Consider the following 27,906-nt stretch of genomic DNA (forward strand, 5'->3'; position numbering starts at 1 on the left):
CTTTTGATTCAAATGTGCATTAATGATGCGTTGTTGTGCGTAGTTAACTTCTTAATTTTTTCAGCTTTGTTCATTAACCAAAGAAAGAGTGTGATACGGGTCCCCTGAATGAACTCAGAGTGTTCACAGCAGCTATCATAAACTTTTGATAAAACAAAACAGTGACTCCGTAGTGGCAAAAAACAAATGAGGGCTATTCATTGCTGATACATATGAGCAATCTCTCTTCCTCAGTTGAAAAGGCCACCAATGGCCTGATGGCTTTGCAGTCATAAATAAAGCAGAGGCTGACTGTTTGTTCTAAGGGAAGCATTAGTAGTTCATGATCTGTTTTAAGGAGACATTAGTGTTAATATGCCTTATGCCAAACATGAATGGGCCAATCCGCTGGGCATTTTGTGACTATCCTTCATAGCAGCTGTAAAGCTTGCTTGGTTTTCTTTGGCTGAGAAATACATTTGTCTGCACTTTCCTTTAAATAATGCATGCGGCAACTCGTGTGAATTGTCACATACAACATAATGGATGTTTACACAGCAGCACGAGCACTTTAACGTCAGTTTGGGAGGTTCACTGGAATCGACACTGAGCGATGACAAAGGGGGAAGTTTCGTATTTATGTTCAGGTGAAACTATATGTAAACATTTCTTTGGAGAAGCACCATACCGCACTCCGAATTAATAATTCAGCCTTGTTGAGCAGTGATGCCATCTGTTAGATGAAACTATTGCACAGACCAGACTTTATCTTGACAGCTTAATGGTGTTGGTCATGGGTTGCCACAAACTGTCAGAAACGTCCTTCCCCAAAATGTGAAATTGGATAACTCACAGTTCCTGCTTCTGTCATTCATGTTGCATTCATGACAATCATCTTGCCGCTCTCGAATAATGAATTGTGTGCCATCTTTCAAATATAAATAGTTTAAAACAGGATGCGTGTACTTTCACCCAGTGAAAGTGAACATGAGGAGGTCATCTGACACCAAGTGTAAGGGCTTGTTGTTAGGACCTGCGTCACTATTGCCTTGGCGACTGAGGTGTAGCTAACCATAAAGAGGGAGGATTCTGACTTCACAAGGTAACATACCTCTTAATCCTAAGTAATAACAATATGTATGTATTCAGTTACTGTTATGGTGTGCTAGTTATTTGCAAAAGTTTGGCTTAATAATCCAGTCAGATCAAATTACGTACTTTGGGGGAAAGCCTTCTTACCTGCTTTTAATTTACCTGAAGAAGAGCAGTTTGACAGAACTCAGAAAAAGGGATTGTTTTTTTTATATTACTATGAATTTATAAAGTGCAAAGAGAACATTTAAAGTAAATTTGCATGCAAAACGTTAAAAAGCCTGGCCCCTTTTTTGACTGTTATTGTCAGCCATGTGAACTGTGTGTTTTGGGGGAGACTGACGTTTGTCAAAGAACAAGAAAAGGCTTCTGTCTGCAAGCAAATAAAATATTCTTTGGTGCGCGATGCCCTGTCTCTTTGTGACTATTGAATTACAGCCCCGATCCGTGTTTGTGGAAAAGGAAAAAAAAAATGTCAGGGAAGATTTCAGGTCACACCATGCCTCAAAAAAAGGGGAAGTGCCTTGTCTACTGCAAACACTGATCCCACTGTCATTCTGGATTAGGGGCTGATTGAGCTTAGCTGACTAGATGACAGAGGAGATGGTCTTTCTCAGGGCGAAAGAAGTAGATGGAAAAAGGTTGCAGGTCAAATATAGTGACATTCCAGAGGAACAATGCACACACTTGCTGTATTTTTAATCAGTAGATCCATTGTTCATATTAGTGCTGTCACTATTTTAGACTTCTAGGGTAAGCACAAGCTCCTTATTTAATATATTCAGTGTTTGAATTTATGTGGATAAAGTTTAACTCTAAAGTTTTGAGAGAAAACCTATAAAATGCCGCTTCGTGTGGAAAGGTCCAGAAAAAGTCGTGAAAAAGTTCTTTAAAAGCTGAAATATTTTCAGTTCCAAAATTTAAAACAGCAATCAATCGACGGCAGCGTTGTCTTTTTAAACTCTGAACCGAGCTGCTTGTTCCCACCATATTGCTGTGATTGAACAAGGGAAACAGTTTTGTGGTGTGCAGGTCAAAAACAAATGCAATTGCAGGAAACCGTATGTAGATCATTTAGCTGCACCCTGGCTCGTGTTGGCAGAGTGTGTTTGCATGGGTGTATTGTTCAGTAAACACATGAGTTAAATTAACACAGCAGAAAACTCCAAACTTCTTGTCTTTTTTGGGGGGGATTGATACTAGCAAAAAAAAAAAAAAAGTCCAGAAAGTGCATTAAACTTTCTGGACTTTTGGGGTTTGTTGTGCAGTGCTGTAAAATATTCACATATGGCTCTTGACGGAAAGCATGAACCTCAAGCAGAAAAGTGAGCCAGTCCTTTATATGGTTAACAAGAGTACTGGCAATCTCAGTATTTGGCAGGGGGTGTTCAGTTTTAACTACTAATGGACTTATTTTTCTCACAGCATCACAATTTTACAGCCTGTGTAAAACGTTTGCACACACACACACACATGCAAACACACAATGCCAGAAAAACAGTTCACCAAATTAAAAACAGGAATGTGAGGGTGTCTTTAATTCAATAAAATACACATGTACAGGAAATGCTACAAAGCACCTCTTTATCTAAAAGTATTATCCTTCTTCTGGTGATAAGCGCCATTAGACACAAATAGATGCAGCTGGAAATGTAGCTGAAAAGTTTTACTCTCCACAGTTGTTTACGCGATCGCTTTTTCCTTTTCTTTTTTTCTCTCTTTTTTTTTTGTGGGCCGTGATAAGGTGCATGGATATCCTGTGGTCTTTGCCTGGTTAATGTGCACGGACCGCACACTGGCTCCGCTTTCACTGAGTTATTACGTCGAGTGTAATTTGAAACAATTACAAAAACACTGGCCCACTTGTTACAACACTCATTTTCCCTCACATATACAAACCACAGATTCAATAGCTTTACATGTTTTTCAATCACACCCAGTGGAGCAGTGTTCAGTGTGAAAAAGTATAGCATTTCATCCTAGCTCGCATGGTATGGGATAATCTTTCACATTTTGCCTGGGGTTTGTTTTGCTATTTCAGCAGAAACTTGTGCAAGCCATGTGAATTACCATAGGAAAAGACGATAAAAATACCAAATGATATTGTATCAGATGTAAATGAATAAACACTTTGAATAATCAAGGCAAATAATTTGTTATCTGTGATAATAAATGGTGTTTAGTGTCCAATATTCTCTGAGATGCATTGCAGAGATAACGGTTTTAAGCACACAAGCAGGAGGAGAGTGTGTAATGCTGTGTGTGCTGCAGTGAAGGCTTTCCTACGCACATTCAAATAAACCTTTTGTGATGTCTAGCTCTAATAATATAAGGATGCTTTAAATTAAGAGGCAAATTTAAAGTTTGAAATTAAGTCAATAGTAGCGTCTCTTTGTGCTTTTTATTTATTTTTAGTTTTTCAGGAGCCTCGGTTTAACGTCATTTTTTTCCTACCATTTTTCACACATTCTGTTTTTTTAGGCCTGGTCTAAGTTCAGAGATCAGGGTCAGCCAGTGATGATCTTTTGCAGTTTGTGGAGATGGACACCTTTGGCAGTGTGAGTACAGTTTCACTTCTGGCCCTCATAACAGTGTGACTGAACACAGCGAGGTCAAATCCTTGTACCTCCAGCTCTCCCTCTCTCTCAAGGTGCTGGCGCAGCCTGACCATTGACATTTAGCATTCCTCTGTGCCGCCTCTGGGTTTCAATGGGGGGGGACTGAGAGATGCAGAGGCCAGTGCCTGGTTCTCAAGGGTAAAAACAAAAAGGCTCTTGAAAATCCCAAGGAGTTCCCATGATCCTAGGAAAGACCTTGATCCGACCTGTGTTAGATTTCCATTCCATGGATTAGGACAAAAAGAGCATATTTGGCTCGTATTTACTGGCATTATTTTGGTATTTGTTTTGTATTTTGCCCTGGATTTTGGAATTGCAGCGTTTAGACGACTTATCTAAAATTTTGGCAACATTAAGAATTTACAGATTCTCTGCAGTTTATGTTTTCACATCCATTCAGAATTTATGCCCTTCAATGACATTTCTAAGTCGGTACAAAAGCTTGTAGTGACATTTTATGGTAGAAAGTTTTCAAAGTCATTTTTCAAGGTTTTTTCCAGCAACATACATAATCTGTTAGCATCAAAGGAGCACACATGCATAAATAATTGACTAATTCACTTAAAGGGGGCCAGCGTAGATTAATTAAGCTTGAATACTAATTATGTTTTCTGTCTACACCAACTGACGCGGTTGTTGTTTAGAAGAAACTGTTTGGTGGGTCACAATTACCATGCACATATAAGGCTGCTCTATAAATTGAGACGGTTTCACATTTTAAGGGTAGAATTGGCTTTGTATGCTTTTGAAACAAAATGCTAACCTTATCTATACTCATTTAAATAAAGATGCTTTGTAGATGTTTTAATTATTCTTATGACATTTTATCAATATAACCATTTTTATTATGTGGATAGATAAAAAGAGACTTTGTCAACATGAAAACAAAAGTGGTCATTGATTTAGTAAGGCTCAACTTTTGCGTGTCACATCATTTTATTGCATGGAGTTATGATGTGTAGTCAGACATATATGTATATTAATGACTTTACTCGCTGTGTGTATCATGCCCTTGGATTCAAACTGTGTTGATCAAGACAAATAAGAAAGTATTTTTAGGTACAAGTCGGAGCTCAGTGAAGACACAAAACACATTATGGGATCTCTGCGTAAAGCTCTTAAAACTCTTGTCACTTCCAGAATCACTCGTGTCCCTGAATCCTTTGCCTAGTGCGCAGGGTGCTTGTCTGGAAATGGTAGCTTTAAGTAGCTCAGTGAAGACAAGGTTTTGCTGTCTACTCTCCCCTGGCAAGCAGCGCGCACAGGGACAGAGGAAGACAGCTCAAAGCTGGGGCCTTGTTTACAGCTGTGTGGGGAAGAAAACAGGCAGACGTAAATGAGGGTTGACGGTTTCATGAAGCACAATTGGTTGATGGCAGATTCAATGTGACTGGGCTGAACTGGGCGATGATCCGTACAGTATGCAAAATTCACTTTCTAGCTGGTCTGTGCCCACCAGCCCCTAGCAGCAAGCGGTCTTCCCCAAGCCCTTCTAGCTATGCCTTTGAATGCAACAAGAACTGAACAAGGCATTGTTGTGCTCAATTCCTTTTGACAACAATCACATTTAAAAAGAAAGAAAGGGAAAAGAGTCATGATTCTCTTTTTTTGTCACCCGTTGTAAATGATTTTTTTCCCATGTTGGCTGCAAAGTAAGCATTTGGTGTGCTTCACAGTGAAATGAGGTGGAGTGGGTGGATTTAAAGGGGCATATGTAGATGCCTTCAGATGGGGAGAGAATGGGGCTGTTGCGCTGTGCTACTATTTACAGTATGGCTGTTGTGAATGTTATAATACATCCAAATTTCTTGGCGTGTAATTTTGGTGCGGCTCCAAAAGTTTAACACATGTTTGTGCAAAGTCACAGAAAACTTAGCAGAAACTTTGGCTTGGGCTGGTTTTCACATTTCCCAGTGTACTGCATAGTAAGTCCTGCGCCTGACCAATTAATTGGCACTTTTAAGAAAATGACAGTCCTTTCTTAGCTTTCACGACAGAGTTTTACATGGCAGGATGTGCACCCAGAGCACTGAGTCTGGGGCTACCATATAGAGTCTAGGCTCTTTACTTGGTTTCCTTATATTCAAATTAACACTTATATTTGCAGGGCATGAAGCTGCACAGTTAGAAACATGGGAACTTCTATAAATCAGAGTAATACAAAGTATGCTTCGAGGATAACCAGTGTAAAGACAAAGAAAGAATAAAGAGCAGTGCCAAAAACCCTTCATGTTATGTGCTTAAAATATAAAGTCTGCTTTAAATTATGAAGTAAGCGATATTGCAGATATTTCTAATTAGGCTGTTAATTACCTCAAACATACTAGCATAAAGGGTGGCCTCATCTTAAACGTCCACTCCTCAGATGGTTTGTGGTTCAATCCCCAGCCACATGCCACAGTGTCCTTGGGAGAAACATTGAACAATAATAGCAAACACCTGTGTTGAAAGGCCTTATATATGCAGACCATTAAAGAGTATTTTTCTAGTCTGAAAATCAATTACAGTAGCAAACAAATTTGAAATGTTTCTAATCACAGTATGTGTTGTTAAAAGGCTGAACAACAAGCTTTTAGTGTCAAGGGGGAAAAATGTAGAGTGGATGGACATTATTTTATATTTAGTCATTAAGGATTTCCGAATTGGCTCTGAGGTTCCAATAACAATCAGCATTTTAATACCATATAAAGGATGCAAATACCATTTAGCTTATTCAAATCACTGCTTTAGTTTACAGGATAATATTATTTAAGTTGTCTGGTGTACAAATGAGGAGTGTGTGCGTTTTTATTAGCCAAAAAAAGAACTGCCTGATTAATTTTCTTCTAATTGTTGCAGGGAATGTCGATAATTTGAGTATGCACCTGAACATTAGTGCAGAAAGTTCTGTAAATTGTTTACTGAGATGTAAAAAAAAAAAAAAAAAAAAAAAAAAAACAGAGAGAGAGAAAGAAACGAGATGGAGACATCTTCACCAATGCCAAATTTGTCTCTCATTTTTGTATGTGCAACTCAGAGAAAATGATTGGTACCCAGTCGAAAAGAAAATGGTTTTTAAATAAGTTACAATTAGATAAGCATTAATCTCAGTGGTATAAATGAATGTCTTGCTGTAGGGCTTGTTGAATGTAAAAACAGATTTACAAAAACTCCTCTTACCAGATTGGTCTGGAAGTAGTCCTCTGCTATTTTAATTGCTCTGTCATTTAGAGTCGAAATAAGCCCTCCCCACCCATTCTGCCCCTTGATTTTTCCTTTGAAATTAAATATTGTATACAAATACATGCTGTTCATGGGCATGAGCACAGTTCATCACTGAAATCTGCATAAAATGATGCTTAAAAAGCTCCATACGCTCTGAGCAACAAAGCTCTTTTATATGGCGCATTCTTATGTAAACATATCAATAACAAAAACAACTACTTATGCTTTTTACCTCGGCTTTCTTATTGTTCTGCTTGTCCGCAGAAATGAGAGAAATGTGGGAGTGCGGGGTTTGTTCCACATACTCTTGATTTCAAAGAAACCCATACTTTCTCTCTTATAGCCCTTCTTCTTTTTTCTTTCCACTCCATGCCAGTGAAGACCACCTACAACTCCAAGTCGGAATAGTGTTGACTTAGCCTGTCTTTGTATTCCCCCTGCCGCCATTTATATTAAATTTGTGGCATCTTCAAGAATAAGTCCTTCTTCAAAAATCTGTCTTTACCAAATGCAGGAGACCTGACATGATGTTATTTAAACACCACTTCTCTCCCTCCTTTGAGGGTTTTTAGGTTGAGTTCATGTGAATGGAAGTAATGAGAAGTGTGCCTGGATTTCCATACTCATTTGCACACCGAGACGGTGTACTCTCATGCAGCTTGTGCAGAAAAAAAGAAAAGAAAATGCATAATTTTCCAGGCGCGAGTGTTGTTGCCCATTCTTTTTAGAAACAAGGAGGAAGTATTTTAATGTGACCTTCATTACACATTCATGTCAACTTTTCTTATCTATTTATGATTAAATTCTTTTCCACTCCTGTTGTTCAATTAGTGCTTGACCCCTTTAGCGGCGATGTAAATTAAATGACATTTCAGTGTCGTCCCATATTTAAAATACTGCGTTAGTTGCGGATCATAAATGATGATCTTCATTCTGCAGCTAATTTATTCATTTAACAATTTCCCTCCAGAAGTTACAGCAGAAGGCTCTGCAGCAACCTAAGCAGAAGAAATCCAAGTCGGCTGAATTTCTGATGGGTGAGTCCTGCTTGATGAGTTATTGCTCATAATTTGTGTAAGGATTAATTAACTAATTACAGACAAATGGCTTTGGGCTAAATTTTGCTCTTGCTTGTCAGGGCGCAATTTGTAATTATTTTAATCATTTCTTCTTCTCCTCTTTTTTTCTCCTCCTCCTGCAAGATTCTGATTTAATTTTAACCTAATTGTGTTTTAGCATCATTCGAGGAGGATGCGCTTGAACATTTTGGGGCAGTCAAAGCACCAATAGAATTCTGTTGTTTATAAATATGCCTTGTTTTTTTCTTTTTTCTTTTAATGACTCACTTTGATGTAAGTGTTGTCTCGGCCCTGCGTGTCATTGTATTTTCATTTATGTTTCTATTTATTCTGTCAGGGAGAGAAGCGAGAGCTAATGTGGTGGGCATTGAAAACCCAGCCTTTGATGGAGAAAGAAGCACCGAGCGTTCCATTCCTCCGGTTTGGCTCGGGAGAGAAATTCGAGGTGACAGGCCAGATAGCACCCTTGCAGCTCACCAAAAAAAAATGGAGCCGCGAGCCCCTGCCAAAGAAAGAGGTGAAGCTTCATTCTTCATTAGCCTCAAATTTGTTGACAGTAGATGTGTTCCTGATCTAACCTTTCTCTCACTGCCTCTTTCCTTCTCTCAGTCTCTAGCTTTCCATTTGGGGGGCCCTTGGTCCCTGCATTCCAAAGCAAGCGTGTCCTAACAAGCAACCCTCGTATAACTTCTTCCTTCGCTGGAGAACGCTACAGTAGTGGGTGTTCTATCTCTATCTAGAAGTACCCTCGACACAATCAGCCTTGACTCCCACTCTCGGCTACATGCCTTGTGGTGGGCTGGAGTCATAGGAGAGTGCATTTACATACGCTACTACGCTACCGAGCCGATCCGCTGTCTGTGTGGTGTACTCACAACGCCCCCGAAACACGGCTTAAGGCCAATCAGGCATACGAATATGCCCCCTTATAATTCAGTATGTCAGAGAGAACTCTTGAGGAATGGGATGGTAAATTAGGATGTGTTCGAGGTTGTGAGTGTGCCAGTTTTCTCTGGGATGAGTCACATGTTAGATTCTTGATTTAATATGGTTTATTTTGCTTTTGCTGTGTATGGCTAGTAATTATTATCTATTTTGTCATTATGTTTTATGCACAAGAGGCAGAGCAAATCCTGGGTGGAAAATAAAGTTCATTCTCAAGTTGCTCTGGAAAAGCAATCATCCTTTTTCTTGTCTCCCACCATCGGCTCGCATTTAGTGTGAATTAAACACTGTCAATATCCATTATAAGGATTTGCAAGGTAGGCGACCAAATCCGGAATCAGAGAGCGAGCCCCATCCGTTCAGAGAGGCGCGTTACATCTGACTGCCAGTAACTCAGAGTAGCGCTGCAATTGGACAAGGGAAGCTGCTTTGATGGACTCCCTTCATTTTTACATGGACTCCATTAGGAAGGCAATTTATGGTTGCTGAAACACTGCAAATAAATAAAATTGAACATGCACTGAAGAATTTATAGGCTCTGAATCCACAAACTATGAATCAGTAGCACGCAATAAGCACTTCTGACTTGTGTGCCTTTGCTGGAAGATCCAAACGGAGAATGTTCCATGTTTGTGACACTTTGGCCTTTTCCAGACTCTTTCATTATCTCTCGGTCTCTGCTAACAGTATCTCTGGCTGCCAAGAAGTGCTAGTTACAGATATTGTGCATGTAAGAACAGATAATTGAAATTTTCATTAGAGAGATGAATTGGAGGGCAGCCAGACTATTTAGGTAAATCACAGCTATGATTCAAAAGGCGATTCACGAAGCTACTACCATTATGCAAATTTGTATTTGAAAAAAGGGTTTCATAACCTCAGAGCTATTTGCGGAGAAATTGTTCAAACTCTCTGCTAACAATGTACCGGGATTTAACATGTGAATTTCACAGTCAATTTATGACACCATTGAAGAGTCATGTAGCAGCATGACTCTTAATAAGTATTTCAGTCTGAGTGTTTAACTTGGAGTATGAAAGAGCATGAAAACCTCGTGCAGATATTTCACAAGAACACAAAAGAATTTCTGTGGAGTTTTTTGGGGGGTAGTGGCCGAGTGGCCAGTGGTCCTTCTATGCAAACAAACTCGCATTTTTATGCAACCAATCACTGAAGCCCTCAGACTTCTATAAACGCGCCTTGTGTGGAATATATAACATGACTTAACCCATTTTTTTCCCCCCACAATCTGAGAAATACAAGTCAAGCAATTTAGATTGGAGCAAAATATTCAAGGCTTGCAATGATAATGATTCCGGGGGTTAAAAAAAAGCTGTAGGTGGGGTGTACCTTTAATAGAAAGTGCCCCTGAGCCAACTGATTCCCATAAACTCTGTGGAGCAGACTTGATACCCATAGGTCAGTGATTGCTAATAAGAAGTCAATGAGACATGGGCTCAAGTTATTTTCCTTTGGATCTACTCCCCCAAACTTGCCTCCTTCTCCAGGCCGCTGACCTCGGAGTATTTAGCTGGTATTGTCTTTGAAATTCCAGGTACTTTTGGGCTTGTAGACTTTCTCATTAGTTCCTTTTGAACATGGAAAACATATGGCAGTCATATTTAAGAGATTGCTTGCCATGACCTTTTGCAGCATGCTAATTAGGCCCCAGAGCACCGCAGGCCGTGGAGAGGTGCACTGAGAAACCCAGGAGTCTTTTTCCCAGTTCTTTCTCTGCGCCTCTGAACTCCTGTCTCATCTTGGCTCTGCCTTATCTAGTAGCAGCCACTACCACTGCCCTTCGACAGTGTGGGTTTCAAAATTAACATTTTGCTTCATGTGCTTCTAATAACCACTAACCTGAACCTGTACAACTCCCTTCTTCCCCTCCCTTACCATCCCGCCAACTCCCAATCCCTCTTTCTCTCATTCGCTTTCCTCGTCATGCACTTTCCACAGGAAATGAACGTGCGCAAAATTACTTTGACCCGTCATCGACAAGGCAGACGGACTCGGGGCATTGCAGGACGACTGGGGTCAGCGCTGAAGATGAGCTGGAATTAAGTATGCCATTCTCTGTCATAATGGTTCTCCTCGGTTCATTAAAGAGGGGTGAGAGAGATCACTAGTACCAGGCTGCCATTCGTGATGCCACGGCGGTCTATGTAAATACACCAAGTGATGGCATCACTAGATTGGCTACCCAAGTCGTTGTCATTGATGAAGGTCATGTATCATTGGTCAGTTTTCATTTCACCGTGCCGTTTTCTCTCTCCCCCCCCCCGTCAAATGACACATGCAGAGCCATATCAGGAGTTTGCAGCCCCCTCCTAAAGCCCCCTATTAAAGGCGAGCTCTTGGGAGCCAAGTAATATGCATGTTATAATGAAACCTGGCTATTAATGGAGAAGGCATTTCACCTGTATCTTTTGGATATCACTGCCGTGTAATATCAAAGGATCCACCAAATCAAATCTCATCACATGATGACAGGCCAGCTAACAGGCATGTTAATGCTCCCATTCCATTACCCCTCTACATACACTTGATTTTCACCCTTCCCCACGACTAATTTGCATGTTAAGATGCAGTTTAGATTGAGTTGGCTGATAAGTAGAAAGTAATTATTAAAGCACACAAAAAGAAATACATTTCTTTTTTTGGCACCATTCAAATATACTTGTTTGGATTTACAGAAACTTTCACTGCTGATGAAAAGAAACTGTATGAAAGAATAACTGCGTTGCTGGACGACGAAGACACCTTCATTGACTTACCTGGTATGTATCCCCTATTAGCTATACTAGAGTGCCATAGTGATTTGTGGGTCCTTGATTTATTGTGATATTTAGCCAAATTTCATCCAGTTTTGCACATGTGTATCACTTAAACTAGTTTGCATGTATTTGCTTGTATTGCTGGTTTAAACCATTGGTATAAGTATTCACAGACATGCTGGTTAGTGTAGATGCAGAAGCACTAAATTTGTCTTCAAACTTTAGAGATACATCTTTCTGTTAATTTCCATCTGTATTAAAATATCATTAAAACCACAATTTTGTGAACAAGAATGTCATATTTTCTTCTGTGTACTACTTTTTTAAAATGTTAAATGTAAATAACAGAAACCATCCACCCAAAAATATGATGCTGTATTTCCCACTAACACTAAAAGCAGCACTACCATAGAACAAAGAGTAAACTAGAAAGGGACACTCACCAGCAGACGCTGCTTTCCAAGCAACGCTATTGTCTCACAGTAGTCGTGCCTTTTCTCATTAGCTCAGTTTCATTTAAATATGTAGCCATCCAGGCAATACTGAGATGGTTTAAGCTTAGCATTGTTCTGGGTGAAGACAGTCATACCAGATCCTGTTGACATGACGCACATCTCTCTTGTAATTCCAGCGCACAAGTGATGGGTTTAGGCCCGCTTCAACATGGTAGAATTTAGCAGGCTTGTATTATTTCCTATTGTTTTGGATTTAGCTGTACCACCGAGATTAGCAACCCCATCCATTGTTTTGGAATGTTCATGAAATCCCACAGAGAAAGTAAAGAGGATCTTGGATTAAGAGTTGCTTCATGCAATAGGCTGAGAGAAAGGGAAGGAAAGAGAGACAGGAAAACAGAGAGAGAGAGAGCTTGTACTTCTGTACTGTCCAAAACTACTGCCAGTTAGCACTTTACTGAGCTACAATAGACTTCAAGACAATGACCTTATGCAGTTGTATGGATGCCTCCCACCGGTGTAGGCTTCAAGTCTTCTTTGCAGAGGGCTCAGAGTATGTCAGTCCTGATCCTGACATTTTGTGACTGCTTCTCAGGCTTTTGTTTTCGCTTTTACAGCCTGTCACAAAGCACCATACACATTTCACAAGAAAGAACCTGAATAAAACAAAACATTAATGAAATGGACAGTGGCCAGTGTTGGAGCGTTTTTTTCTTTCCTTTTTTAAGAAAAAAAAAAGTCTTGTCTGTCTGCCTTGGATCTTCAGCTCTTCTTCGTTTTTTATCTTGATGAATTCCTTTGCTTTGGCTTGGAGATGAAAGACCACAAAACTGGTATTCTGGTTTTCTGTAAGGCGTTAGGCGTCGCTATCAGCTTCTATGTGAAAAGCATTAAGCAGTTATAACAGATTTGGCTCTTGCACACGTTGGACTGCACACGTTGAATGTAGAGATTGTTGAAGAATACATCATATTTCTACCAATGAGGCAGTACAGCAAAACTGAAACAGAAACAGCGAGCATGATAAGCTACTGCAAACAATGCCTCTCTCCATTCAGTAATGATTTTTAGGTTACTAACTTAAAACTACTTTGCACATGTTTTTTTCAGTTTAGAGGCTTGGTCCCATTTCAGTCTGGGCATGTTAGATTAGCCTAGCCTGTAGAATGTATTTTACTGAAATAGAGCAATTTGATGAAATGTGCTATATTCATTTTAAAAACTAACTAAAAAAAATATATTTTTGTACACCTCTTATAATAAAAAACTAACATTATAATATTCAGCATTTCTTTTTTGGTCCTTCTCTAAACAAACGTCCTGCCTCAGTATAGTTTTAAGCCAAACATGTGGATGTGTGAATTGAATATGATGCTTTTGGACTGTTTACCATTGTGTTGTACAAACTTCTACTTCAGTGCATCATACTGTTTGCAAACATACACATATCTATCAGTTTGTGTCTGTTTCTGGATGTGCTAAATATGCTCATCCATCAGTATGTGAATGCATGTTCCAGTGTTTATGAGTGGAAATCCATGTGCATGTGCGTGTTTGTGTATGTCTGGCTGTGCGTGTGTCTGCACATGCCCACTGATGCGAATCTCTCCAGGTACGCTGCTAGCCTCCAGGGATGAGGAGGTGTTGGAGGTGAAGGCGGGTGATCTGGTGCTTCAGCGGCGACTGCTGCTCCACAGTGGTGGTGATGCCTCGGGCTCCAGGCCCTCCCAGGCCCATACCATTGCCAAAACCCAGGCTGAGGGTAGTACTGAGCTGGGAGGAGAGGCTGGACTCGAAGCAGGGAGGATGGTAATGGGCAGAGAGAGCACTGTAAAAAGTAATGCTATCCTTTTATTCGTTTTAATGTTGATTGATCCTATACATATATACATAGTACTATTTTATAGCACTAAATTAAATGGATTATCTGATTAAAACAAATATATATTGGATAGTAGAAAATGTCTTATAAAATCAAAGTTAAAAGTAACATGATATTATTTCAGCATTGCAAAATTAATTAATTCAATTCAGGGTTGCACGATTGGATCAATGATGCAATAGGAGACATGACATAATATTCAAAGAATCATGCAATCTTTGGTAATCTTGTAGTTTTGTTAAATATTAGAATGCTTTTGCTGCCTCTGTAATATTTCTTGCAGTGAGGACAGCTGAGGAGGTGATCCCCCACTACACCCAGCAGCTGAAGGAGCGCGTGCGGCCTGACATGATCATGCTTGGCAGCCTTTCACTGCAGCAGGTCAGCGCTACAAAGAGGAATATCTGTGTCATCATCCCATATTCACCAGCACATCAGCCATGTCCATTATGCTGTGTATCAGTGGCTTGGCTAATGGACATAGAGTCTGTGCATGTGTGCATGTACGTCTATCTGTTTTTTGTCTCTTCACATGCCTGTTTGCAAAGTGAGTAACTTCCTTGGCTTAATTTTCTTCTTCTCATTTTCCATTTTTCTTCTTTTCTGTGTTGTCCCAAACCTTTTTCCCCCCTCCCTTCTCAATCCATTTCATTTTCTTGGAAGATGGTCTCAGCTGAATGCACTCATGTTTCTTTTGAACAGCGGGCATTCAAGGTACTTCAGAGGTTAGATTACTCATTCATCCTTGACTCAAAATTAGAACATGGATTTTAAATCGATATTCTATTCTACATATGATAAGCTCAAACCATTAATTTATTTGATTTATGCAGACTCTCTTATTCTCTCTTTCCACTTTGTTGTGCATTATTATGCATATTTGTTTCTAACAGAAGCTGAATTTCCTCGGTGCTTTACAAGTCTCACGGTCTTTTCAGGAAAAAAAATAAAAGATCATGACTACTTTTCATTTTCCAACTGAGGATTTTCTGAACTAGCTTTAAGATCTGAAGCTTTCAAAACAAGTGTTTGCATTCGATCAGACAGAAGAGAAATGGGAGTGGATACAATAACAGCAGGTTATCATTGTGTAGGCAAATCTAGGTTCCAAAGAAACACATTAATGCATATGTAAACAGAATGCAGGACTTCCATCCACTGTATTTTTAGTTCTAATCCCATTTGAAAAGAGAGGAGAGAGAGTATCAAGTTACATGAATAGAAAGTAAATGTAACTGGGAAACAAAATGCTCAACAATGACTTACTGTCACTCCGAAGTCACAGCAACAGTTGACTCATCTTCCCTCACTGGATAATCAGCGGCATCTACTGTGTACTGTATCAGTAGTGGGATCGGTGTTATCTTATTCGACAATAATATGTATGCGCTCTCCTACTGTTTCCACTCCCACCTCCCATTGAAAGCACATTATCCACCAGAGATTTCACATCTATTTTAAAAATAATAGCGTTTTTCTTCTTTCTCTATTCTGCCGCACAAAGCCGCTGCAGTGCGAGACGTTGTCACTTAGCAGTGTCAATGTGTCTGAATGGGGAGTGTGAATGTGCTGACTGAATGTAAAACCGGCAGAAATACTCATCAAACGCTACATGTCTTTAGGGTCTGGCTCGGTATCGATTGCCTGCAGATTGCATTACAGTTGCTCCTTGTGCTTAATTCTGCCATTATGGTGCACTGCACTGTTTCACAAAGCTGCATCCAAAAGAACGCGTGCATGTGATTTTGAACATGTTTTCAGCAAGTGGCTCAGAATGGACCCCCGAAGAGAAGCGAGTGGGCAAAGAGAAAGAAAAGACTAATGGCTTTCTTCACTGGTGATTTTAAGGTAAATGATCATCATTGTATAGTGCAGTGCAGTGTTGCTGTTTTGCTACATATGAGAACACAACATATCCACTTTAAATTAAAGGAGCCCGGTTCACAAAGAGACAGCGATGAGGCAGTGAGACCACAACCCATGATGAACACACTGCTTCAGTGGTAAAGTCCAGCCCATTTCATATTTCTTTCCATATGTAAAATTTATGTCACATGACTGTAATCATTAATTGTGTTAAAAGCATTTGTATTCCCACTGACATTCGGGAAGGAATGTAATTCATGTGTCCCTCGCATGGCTTCTCTTGTCGGCAGACATTGCGTTGTGGGTACTATGGCTCCGGGGCACAGAAATCTGTCCATGTCACTGGGCTCGGAGGTGCATCAATTCTTGGTCCATCCGCTTTATTCAGAGATCACACATCACATCTTGAAGCGAGAGCCCCAAAGGCAATCAGCTTAGCATGTTTAAGTTTTAAGTAATTACGGACTACCACGCCGGCTGACACGATAAAATCAAGACACCACTGTACACATCAGCATCTCGTCTCGCACCGGGTTGTATTATGGGTGGGTGGCAGTCGGACACCAGCCCTGTCAGATGAATGTGGTTTGGAGTTTAGCGAGATGACCTCCTCTCGACAGCCTTGAACCCTGTAAATTCCCTCTGATATCAATGGTGGGTGGCTATTAGACATGGGAGACTTTCTATGCATCACCTAGGGCTACATCTGCCTGAAATTGAATGAGAAATTATTTCACTTTCTCTCTCTCTCTCTCTCTCTACGCTTGTGAAAGAAAAAAAAATTAAAGAGCAGAGACACGGAGCTGACTTGTGGTTTTTGTAACAAATGTGTAATTCATTTGTTTCCACTGTTTCTAATTTAATGGAGGTTGAGTAATTGCATTAGGAAGCACATTGTGCCTTGTTGTGAACTGATGAAAGCACATGTAATACTTTTGATAGGCAAACAGAGAGGAGGGAGTGAAGGAGAGAAAGAAAAGAAAGAGTGCTCGCCTTTGATGCGCAGCATTTATTTGCTGAATTATCCTCCCTTTTACAAGCATCTTATCCCCAGTCACAGGCAGGCCAGGGCCCTTGTGATATTGCTTTATTTTGAGGAATTAAGAGAGGTGGCGAGGAGACAGAGCGAAGCAACCGCTTATTACATTACCACTGATAAGATTGAAAGGCAGAGAGAAGAAAAAGAGGAGGGGGAGAGAAAGACAGAGAGAGCGAGAGACAGTGGAAAGTGTTTTGTTGTGGTGTTATTAGATTGAGCCGCTGTTGGCTACAGAGTGGAACAACAGAGGGTCCAAAATGCAGGTGGCTGTTAACAGGGTTAGCCTCTTGTGTTTGTGCGCATCGCATACAAGTGTGTGTTTGTGCACGTAGCAGCAGCGACATCGAAAGCCCGTCACTCAGAGCGCTGGGGGAAGGCCAAGAAGAAGCAATGGCCAAATACAGCCAGATGACAGAGCTCCCAGAATCCTCCTCTGCAGCATCACGGCCCCTGTGGCAGGTAAGATCTGTTAGAGCGAGCCACACATTCACCGAGGACAGAAAGCATGTAAACAGGAAGTGACATACCCTTAATCTGTAAAAGGGTGGTCTCGCAGGAGAAGATATTGATCCTGAAGTGTTTACAAATAACCACAAAAAACAGTGTTGTTTGTTACAACAAACATGAATGATGTAATTTTGTGAAATCCTGTAACCTGTTAGAGTATCCAAAAAAAAATCCTTTATTTTCTAGATTTTCAAATTTCGCTCCTGTAAGTGCACATGCCTGCACAAAGGCACATATATTTGCAATGCAGCACTGACTAAAACAGTTTTCCTTATACAGCATGCTAAATAAGTAGTCACAATATCTCTCTATATATAGTCACAATGTATTTTTACGTAGCATATAAAGAATCTTTTTTTCTGTGTGGATGCTGTCTTTGGTTTTTGCAAAATAAGTAGGAGGAAAAGGGAGCCTTTAGAGATGAAAAAGGGGGGAACAGAGTTAGAGGAGAGGAAAGATAACCGAGTGGGAAAGAGAGAGAAGGGGACTGCAGCTTTAGTGGTAGCATCACCAGCTGTGGGAGGAGTGTGCTGTTGTGTTGCATCTGGGGATGAGGCTGCCATGCCACCGTGCTGGCTTAAAGATGTAATGAATCTTCAGTCGGGGGCTTTCCTTCCAGGGTGACAACTGGCTTTGAGGAAGGTTGTAAATGCAGGGGAGATTGTGGTATAATTCCTCAGACTGGCGTTTGTGCCCCCCAGTCACCATTCGATTATCTCCCAAATTGCTGTGTTTCACTGAGATAAAGATTTTTTATGGCTTGCTGACTTGAAACAACTAGCACAGGCAGAATAGGGGGCAAAAGAGGGAGAGGGAAAGAGAGAAAGAAGAGAAAGCAATGGCCAAACCTGCCACGCATAGTAATTTCCTTTGGTAAATGACAAAATCTTTGTTTATATGACATTTCCCTAAAATCACTGCAGCGAGATGAATCTGAAATATAAAATGTCACATTTGGCATGCAAAACTATGAAAATATATTTCTGTGCAAAATTCATGGAGGCATTTAATTTAGAACGTGTTTAATAACTAAGGCAGCCTGCATCAGTAATCCTGCCCGGAGGTCCCAAAAAGATTGTCATATTTATTCTCTCCTTTCTTCACCCCCCTCCTTCATTCCAAAGCCAAAAAATTTTAAGGGTAAATGTTCATTGTTAATTAAGATATACTAATTAAAATGAAAATAATTAACGAGAAAGCTTAATCTCTGAATATTAGCCCATACTTAGAAAGAAAGGAAGTTTTTGTATGTGGCATTTCCTGTCTCTATTAAGAGTGCATTTTGTGTGATCAGTCAATGTGTGGAAAGCCCTGAAAAGATATTTCAGTGAAAGGACGGCCGCTTGCCAGCAAAACCACGGAGGATCCCTCGCTGGAGCCTTTGATCTCATCTGTAGGAGTGCTGTAATGTTATGGCACTTTAGGCACAACTCAAGCTTGGGGCAAACAAACCACCTCTGATATGGAAAATTGGCTCACTTCACCTTTTACCTTCACCTTGCTGTCTCGACTGACTCCTGTGATGCCTGTGCAAGCATGTGGGCTTGATAATAACAATGCTTACAAATTGGACACCGGTATGACGTTATTATTTTTTATTCCGGTGCTTCTTTATGCTCCTTTCTCCTCCTCCTTCTCTTCCTTTCTTGTCTGCATGCATACATCTCGTTCCAGTGTGGGGGTTTGGAGGTCTTCATCCCCTCCTCCCAAATGTGAGATGTGTGGGCTAAACGGCTTTGCCACCAATTATACTAATTTCGCTTCTGCCTAAATTGTTTTAGTTGTTTTGGTATGCAAAGATGCTCACAGTGGGGAGATTGCGGGGCATTACTGCAGGGCTCAGCACACACACCCCTGCATTGCCTGGCAGAGCAATGGGGATCACCAGCCCTTGCTAGGTGAACGTGTGTGGTGCATGACTGTGAAATAGCAGGGAACAATCTCAGGTACAAACAGCACTGTGTGAAAGCGTGTGCGTGTGAGTATAGACACTAGCCCCTGAGTGATGCTATATCATTGATTGGAACTGAGGTCTTTAATTGCCAAACACTCCGAATTTGCCCCTGGCGACTGGTTAACATGGTGTAAATTTGAGCACATAAAATAAATAGGAATTAGAAGTTGGACCTTAGATAATGTCAACACTTATTTAGGATAGGATAGGATGCTATGTTGAGTATTACTGTGCGAATTGTATTGTGGATTTATTTACCTTCATCTGGCAGCAGGATTAGGTCAGGAGAGCTGCTTAAAACTTCAGTATCAGATGGCAGCTACAGTTACAAGTAGTTAATATCATAGCAATGTATCCGTAGTCTCATGGTAACATAAGTATAAAGCTGTATTACTCGACAACTTAGCAAAGTAAGTACAAAAATTTAGTGCCATCGTATGCTCTTTTGCACAATATTATTACTGGATTTTTTGCACTAACTTCTTTACTTCCTAATTTTTGCTGCTACACTAAGGAATGTTTACTGTTCCTCCACTACCTAACTACTACCTACCAAGTTTTTCCTTAGATAGTTAGTTTTTGTTAATTTATGTTGTAATTTATGTTAGGTCAGTCTGTCTTGTCTCTGCTAGCCAGCTAACTAGGCCTCTTAGTTAGCTAGTTTAGTGTTTTCTGTTAATTTATGTTGTAAATTTATGTTGCATGTAGCACCTTGGTTCTGGAGGAACGTTGTTTCGTTTTAACTGTATATGGTTGAAGTGACAATAAAGCCAACTTGACTTGACTTGACTTGCTATAGGTTGGTAGATAAACAGTAATATCTTGATGTTAATGCATAATTAGTTCAATATCAAAAGACAATTAATCACATAATATTCTGCATTTGCAGCGGTATATTGTTGGCATGGTCACTTTTGACCATTAATACACTAATCAGGGTGAGTATTATTTACATATTAACATTCAGTTAGCCATTTTTGCTAACGTCATATAGATTTGGTTACAATGCCCATGTACTTACAATGTTGTTCTTAACATAACACCCCTGCAATGTTCTCTACTAGCCAAGCACAGAGTTTCTGTGTTTAAATCTTTGCATCTTAGCAACAAAGTACTAGCATGTGTCAAATATAGTGTGTGTGTGTGTGTGTGTGTGGGGGGGGGGGGGGGGGGGATTAGTTGCAATCCAGCTAGAAGCCTGCAGTAAATGATGTTATGATGTGAATAAGCAGAAGTAGATGGAGTTAAACAATAACCTCAACTTTTCTTCTAGTTTTTTAAAAGTGCTATATTGGCTAATATATATATCACCCATAAGACTTTAACATTCCTTGTTGATGGGACAGTTCCTCCTGCTGGTTTACAAACGATTACTATAAAATATGCAGTTACTGGTTAAACAAAATAAATATATTTTTAAAAATGACATGTGCACATAAGAAAGCGTACATTCCGGCTGATTGTGGTGATCTGTGATTGCTATCAGGTGGCTGCAGTGCTGCTTCCTGTTTGATGTGTGAAATCAAAATGGCAAATGCTGTAAAGTGGCTTATGGTGCATGATGTGACATCACACACACACATGCACGCGCGCACACGTCCATGCCATGAACATTACATGCTGCAGCTACACCTCCACAGGGTCTCATTCTTTCCAGACTCCCTTGCAAGTGCCCCGATGTAAAATGAACTCATGAGTGGAGTTGCTGTAATCTTAACCTACACTTAAAGTAAACTCAAATATGAATTGCATTGAAATTTAGAAACAGCGCATAATTACATTGTATACAGGTTATTACAACGTTGCCATGCAAAGGCAAGCAATGGGCGAAATTTATTGTTTATGCTAAAAAAGTAAATAAATTGTGACTAAGATCTGGGCTTTCTGTTTAAACTAGATTGACTTTTCATCCACTGCTGTTCAACAGATACCATAGGACACAAAAGGCTAAAAAATATTTGCATTGTTGTCTGATTATGTTTCATTAGAACAAAATAAAAATAACTGTCTGGCCTGCTTAGACTATTACTCATCCTAAGCTCTGAAACAAGGCACATGTCACCAAAGCAAACAAACACATTTACAAGTGGAATGATGTAGCCTGAAGGTTAACGGGATAATCTTAGTAACACAAGGATGTTTTTTTTTAAAAACCAGTTGTCTGAATAGGGAATCTAGTTTCATTATCAAGGAATGCTGGTATTCCCTTGAGCAAGGCCTTAAGCTTTAAACGCTGAGGGATTGAATGGAGATATGCAGATAGGAGATTGTGACTTTACTGAGCTTGTCTTTAGTGGAATCAGATTTGAAACACCTGTAATCTGAGTATTTATTTTTTGAGAGATAAAAATGTAATTCTTGTTTGAAAAATATACTCGTATGAGGGTTTTTAGTTTGTTTGTCCGTCTGTCTGTTTATTTGTTTGTTCTAATGATGTTGCCACCAGCATAATTTAAAGTAAGGACAATATTTAGCTTAAATGATAAATAATACAGACTTTAAGATGCCATTTGGCAAACTCCTCAGGGGGTCTCATATATCCTCAACAGTCAAAGACACTGTTGACAGGCAAAATCTATTAATATAATTATTAATTGCCCCGTAGTTTCCTTAGCATACAATAATTTATATTTATATTTAAGTATAGAGAAAAGCTGTTCAAATAAAATTTGATAAACTTTATTTACACTCACAGTTATTTACAAAGTTACAGAAGTGTTGGTTCAATAAGGGTGTTGATTAAGTAACAGTATTTTCTCTAAGAAAATATTTTTATAATCACATAGTTTCCATGAATAAAGAAAGATAATAAAATCAAGCCTGTACTTTTTTGTAGGCGGACCAAAAGACCGCCTTCCAGCCCGTGGAGGTGTGTGTGCGCTGCCTACGAGCCATGAGGGACAGACTTCCCAGGGGTCTCTATACTGTCAGAGTGGCACTTCACAGCCATCTAGGGGGTCCAGCTCTGGCCTGGTGCAGTAAGAAAGGGCAGCACGTTTGGGCAGCGTTTACTGAGCCGACTGAGCATCGGGGACGCTTCTACGACATTGACCTCCACATTAACCAGAGTCTGTTCATGGTAGCTGCAATTTCACTTTGTATAAGCTTTGTTTAAGCATCAGGGCAAAGCATGGGGTGTGCTCTAATGGGGTGATATCCACTGAGCTCTGACAACAAAAGAAAAGTTTTAATTTTAGCTTCATACGTCTTTTCTCTGTTGACAATAATACAACATCACACATCAGGGAAACTGCACAATCTGGCCCTGGTTAGGTTAAACTTGCATTTAATTTTTATTTTTTCAAAGAAAAATGGAACTAAATATAAAATACATCTTTCACTGGGAAGCAATTTTGACGCTGAGGAGGCAAAAAATTTAATAATATTTATAAATTGGTCAAACAATAAAGCTGCACGTGCAAAAATGACAGAAGCTACAACGCTGCATTTCTGGTGCTATTTCAGAATTTCTCTTTCTTCTTCTGCTTCCTTTATTTTCATCAGCTGCAGTGAAGATGGAGCAGTTTCTACACTGAAAGGGTTATGAGAAGTTATATTACTGTAAAGGCAGCATATGAAAATATGTCACACACAGCCTCTAGGTTTTTCTCTAGGGATCCCTATATGAATAAAACAACAACTTCTCAAACATGACATTTAATCCATGCATGTAAATCAAATCCAATATCAATTATTCATTCATATAGAAGAAATAATGTTTTATTGGAATAAAAATGGAGTACAAATGGAATGAAACATTTCGTTTCTTCCCTGTGTGTCTTTCAGCATCTGCCACATGCTTGAGCCGGATCAAGGCAAATAAAAGCAAAAATAGAAAAGTTAGGCAGAAATGACAAAAATATGTATTTGAAACATATTTTTAAAAATGTCAGCCTACATTTCCATTGCATAATAGATGACTAAATATGTTTTCCCGTTTGGTTCTTTTATTGAAACAACACAGCAGATTACATTAGATAAAATTATGCACATTTTACAACCCCTTTCCTAAACCTTTTGATATGAAGGAGCGGATCTTCTATATAAGCTGTGCTAATCTTTAAAAAAACCCACATACTTATCATGGATGGTCGATATTGACCAGTGGATTAGAACTCTTTGGTTTATTCATTCAGTGATGTGTGAACGGTACAAAAGATTCACAAGCAAAACCTTAAAACAGAAACCACTAAATGCAGTGTCCCTCTTGATCCCATAGAGTCTCATACAGGCTGAGAAAGCATTTCTTCACTGTTGTGATGGCAACTCTAAAGGCCTAGCTGGAGCATTTAGCACATGTGGACACTGTCAGCGTGCTGGTGGGTGTATTCACTGAGCTAGAGCATTCTGATAATATTGTCACAAGCTCCCATGAAACATAAAAGATGGGGTAAAATCTGGCACGAACTGAAAGCAAAACCTGGGCTCTGCGTCAGAGGTAAAAAGAAAGAGGGAAAAAAAAGGTTTAAGTACAGCATGGTAAATGCCTCGTGTCACTCTGCCTTCCCTCCTCTCCTCCCCAAGCCCTCAGCTGTGCTTTATAGACAAACCAGTTGTTGTTGTCCTCATTGATAGTAGTTGGAACGTTGATCAGATTTGTCTGAGACTACCAGGATTGGCTTAGCTGGTTTTCTCTCCGTCTCTCTCGCCTCTTGCCCACACGATAGCGTGCGATTTCAGTGGAGCTTGCAGTGCCTTCTAAGAGGAAATGAGGAATTAGTGATGGTAGGAGGAAGCCAGGAGCTTATTTTCCTTTCCTCTTTCTCCATATCTCTCTCCCACTTTTTTTCATTCACCCTTTGCTTTGTGTGTCTGGGTTTGGATTTAGACAGAAACAGTGCCGCTTAGTTTTGAAACGTCTTGGATATGCAGAAGAGTGGGAATGCTTGAAAAGAGTCGAGAAGGGCCGAGACTCATTTTAGAGTTTTATGCCGAAAAAGGAAAAAAAGATCCACATTCTAATTAAAGAGGGGAGGAGGGGGGTGGACAGGAAGAAAATTAGGCAAGCTCCTAGGAGGTATATGAATTTATTCTTGTCTTTTCCACTTTTTAAATCTTCTGTCATGTGTTGTGCTTATTGTTAAAAGATCACTTTTTATCAGTTTACTGTGAACTGCACAACTGTAGCCATTAATTTTCCCCTCAACACTTTTAAAAAAGTCAACCTGGATATTTATAATAGTTTAAGTAGATCCTCCACAAACAGAGGAGGAGAAAAAACTCTAAAGCATATCAAGTCTCACAAACCTCTCACCACATACGCACATATGCCCACGTGTCTACACAAAGGCACTGCGCGCGCGCACGTAAATGACTATTTATACAGGTCACATTTCTTACAGTAAATGAATAATATGAATATCCTCAATATCTATAATCTCTGATATTATTCCATAAATTTATGTCCTGAGTCAGACACTACTACCCATCATTTCACAGGTGCATACCAAAGGCTGATTTACGGGGGGGCGGGGGGTTGAAGAGAAGGGGATACAAATGATTTATGTGTTAAAACAAGTCCTCTGCATTTTCCATTACAACTAATAAAGGGATAAAATATTTCCACCCAGTGATGGATGATGTCGCACGCACCTCACTGTCAGTTCATTTTTTAAGCAAACCCACCGTTCTCTGGGTAAATAAGAATGTATGTGTTTTCCATTGACTGCTAACCACTAACAATTTTTGCTTCGCGCAAGACACCCTTGATATTATCAGTCTGATTGATGATGGCTTCTCTGAATCACAAATTCGGTAACTGTCAGCTCACACTCTACAACAGCAAACTCGAGTTGCCCTCTTCGCAGTGTTTGATGCCGCAGTCTTTATCACGCCGACATCTCCTTTTAGGCAATTTTCTGAGCTCGATGGGTTAGAGTGGCAGTTTAGAACGATCCTAAGACAGCAGATAAGTTACGGGAGGATTCAAGTGTAGGATGGAGATTAAAAGGCAGTTAGCATGAGATACTCTGCTGTTGATGTGTCTGCATGTGTGCATGCGTTAATGCATGCGCCCTGCAGGCATGTGCGCTCAGCTGACTGAAACTGTGAGCAACTTTCTTCTTTCCTTATATTTCTCTGTATGTTTATCCAGGTCTTACCTGCCACCTGTAATATCATCCCTTCCATGGTGCTGGTTTTCCAGCTGATCACAGCACCGGGAGATAGAAGTCACGTCAGCTGTGCGCTGGCCTGGGCAGCATTTCCTGCTTGTGGGCCAAGTCTCGGTTTGATCGAGGGCAGGTGAGTCAAAACCACTGTGATGAACAGCAAAATGATCATCAGTCCAAAGACAAGCTCTTTAGCTTAAGCGTGTTAGTTTTTAGCATGTGCACCCTGCCCCTCTGCCCCCTCCAGCCACCCCAGATAGGATAACTGGTAATGAAAATGGATGGCTGTAATTCATTTTCAGAGAAAATACCTGCAGTGCAAAAAGATGCAACCTGCAAGTTTTATGAGTATTTCTCATCAACATTTCTTTGTACTGTGACAAGTTTCTGTTATGTGCACAGGTTCAAAACTCCACTGATCAGGGGCGAGCCCAGCACACAGCTGGACCAGTTTAAAAAGATTGAAGCCCTCATCTCCTCTGATCTCGACCACTGGCTGTGCAACCTGTATTTTCAGGTGTGTGTGCAATTACGAGACCCCGTGTTCACATGTTTGTTTTGATGACGCGAACCTCTCGATTATTGTATTTAAATTCGTAATTGCGTGCAGGTACAGTATGCGCGTGTTTATTTCTTGGTCTCAGTTATAAACCATATGCTTGTGTGTGCAATTTTTTTGTGTCTTTTTCACTCTGATCCTCTTCTTTTATTTGGAATGTTTAGGGGGCAGAACGGTGGATCTGAAAAGATGGGGGGTTGGATTTTTGGATTTTCAACGATAAAAAGCTTTTACAGAGAAATTGAAAATTGGCCCCAGAGAGCAAACAAGAACCACATCTTTACCCAGCAATTCTGAAAGCATTAGAGCTGATGCATTGATTAGATTAGTAAACATCTTAATTGAATTAAAAACCAGAACAAAGCTCTCTGTCTTGGATTTGCTTCTTTATTTGTCCCTTTGACTGTGACATGTTGTTTGTATTACTGCATTATCATTACTGTTGTCTACGGTTGCTTTGATTGCTGTGGGATATTTTTTTTTGTATCTCTGCATATGCACAGCACAACAACAAGCACAATATTCTTGTCACATTTATAGATTTAATTGAATAGTTTTACTGCACACTTTGACACCTGTAATGTTATTACATACAGCAAGATGTTCTCCCCACAAACAATGGTGATGCAATGGAACATTATGCACATAACTACTGATTAACATGAAGCGGTTATTACAAGCTATTAATGTTCACTGAACACATATGCAGACCTCTGACACATGTGAAGCAGGCCTGTTCCTCTTCTGGTTTCTTGTGTTTTAGGTAAAGAGACTCCCACCTGGAGCATCGAGGGGACCAGAGCACTGCATCACTCTATCAATCCCCTCTTCTAAACAACCTATCATTCCCCAATCTGAGGTCCACCAGAACCAGCTGCCACTCCAGCCCAAGCCCCCATCGCAGCACCAGCTCTGTCCTCAGCTTGTTCATCCCCAGTCCCAACAGCAGGCCTGTACAGACCCCAGCTGCAGAGCGGGAGATCCCACTGTGGTACATTCTCACCGGGGGTCCCCTCTCAACCTGTCAGCTGATTCTGCTTGCTCTTCCTCATCTCTGCCAGGTAGGGCTCCGATGTTACAACCCCCAACTATGCCACAGTGTGGAGAAAATGTCACCCTAATGTCACCAACACTGGGAAAAGAAGAATGACAGGCCTCCCTTACAGCACAGCTCCACTGAGGTGAATGTGCTTGAGGGTAGGGGTTGGTAGGGGAAGGCTTGACAGACAGACATTATATTTGTTTTCTCAGTTAGATTATGTGTAAAAATCCAGTATATAGACTCTAATGTTAGTGTTAGTATAGGCAAAGTATCGTGCACAACATTAGCAGAACCTGATAGTTGACAGACATTTAGATAAATATAACCACCACTTCAGCAAGCAAACAAAAACCTGGCATGTAAAGTGCTGGTTAAATAAGTCCAATCAAGCTAGCTATCGGTGAACAGTGGTTAGCCTAGCTGCCATGACTAGCAGAACAAAGGTTTTTGTAATTTATAACCACATTTTCTTCTTTATATTCTGTGTCCAGCTGAGCCAAACTAAACATTTTACATGCTTACATGACCTGGAAGACACACATTGCTGTGTTTTGTGGTCTGGCTTTGGTGCATTGTGGATGACTAACTTATAATTACCGAGTTCAAGCTATAAAAAGAGCTATATAGCAATTTTCTGCCAGTTGACTGAAATTCCTTCTTTAAGTCCAATACATAGTAGGCGCTTACATGCTGCAATGCATTTCTGATTACCATCTTAACTTCATCTGCCTTTTTATCCACAACTCACAATTTCAATAACATCCGGTTAGTTTTATTTTATATGATTTCTCCTTAGGA

General features: G+C 40.1%; 1 protein-coding gene across 1 annotated transcript in view; it reads left to right on the forward strand.

Moving 5' to 3' along the window:
- Window positions 1-947: 947 nt before the first annotated feature.
- ofcc1 (orofacial cleft 1 candidate 1) overlaps window positions 948-27,906 on the forward strand; it is a 77,767-nt gene continuing 50,808 nt past the window's right edge. The window contains exons 1-16 of the mRNA XM_025910383.1: window positions 948-1,081; window positions 3,553-3,629; window positions 7,864-7,930; window positions 8,310-8,489; window positions 8,582-8,689; window positions 10,877-10,981; window positions 11,614-11,697; window positions 13,762-13,986; window positions 14,315-14,412; window positions 15,793-15,879; window positions 15,964-16,034; window positions 17,269-17,395; window positions 22,234-22,476; window positions 25,492-25,640; window positions 25,910-26,024; window positions 26,830-27,127. Of these exons, the coding sequence (XP_025766168.1) occupies window positions 3,612-3,629; window positions 7,864-7,930; window positions 8,310-8,489; window positions 8,582-8,689; window positions 10,877-10,981; window positions 11,614-11,697; window positions 13,762-13,986; window positions 14,315-14,412; window positions 15,793-15,879; window positions 15,964-16,034; window positions 17,269-17,395; window positions 22,234-22,476; window positions 25,492-25,640; window positions 25,910-26,024; window positions 26,830-27,127 (1,975 nt within the window). The 5' untranslated portion in view covers window positions 948-1,081; window positions 3,553-3,611. The remainder of the gene's footprint in view (window positions 1,082-3,552; window positions 3,630-7,863; window positions 7,931-8,309; window positions 8,490-8,581; window positions 8,690-10,876; window positions 10,982-11,613; window positions 11,698-13,761; window positions 13,987-14,314; window positions 14,413-15,792; window positions 15,880-15,963; window positions 16,035-17,268; window positions 17,396-22,233; window positions 22,477-25,491; window positions 25,641-25,909; window positions 26,025-26,829; window positions 27,128-27,906) is intronic.

This window comes from Oreochromis niloticus, linkage group LG9, assembly GCF_001858045.2.
Source record: "Oreochromis niloticus isolate F11D_XX linkage group LG9, O_niloticus_UMD_NMBU, whole genome shotgun sequence".
NCBI classification, from domain to species: Eukaryota; Metazoa; Chordata; class Actinopteri; order Cichliformes; family Cichlidae; genus Oreochromis; species Oreochromis niloticus.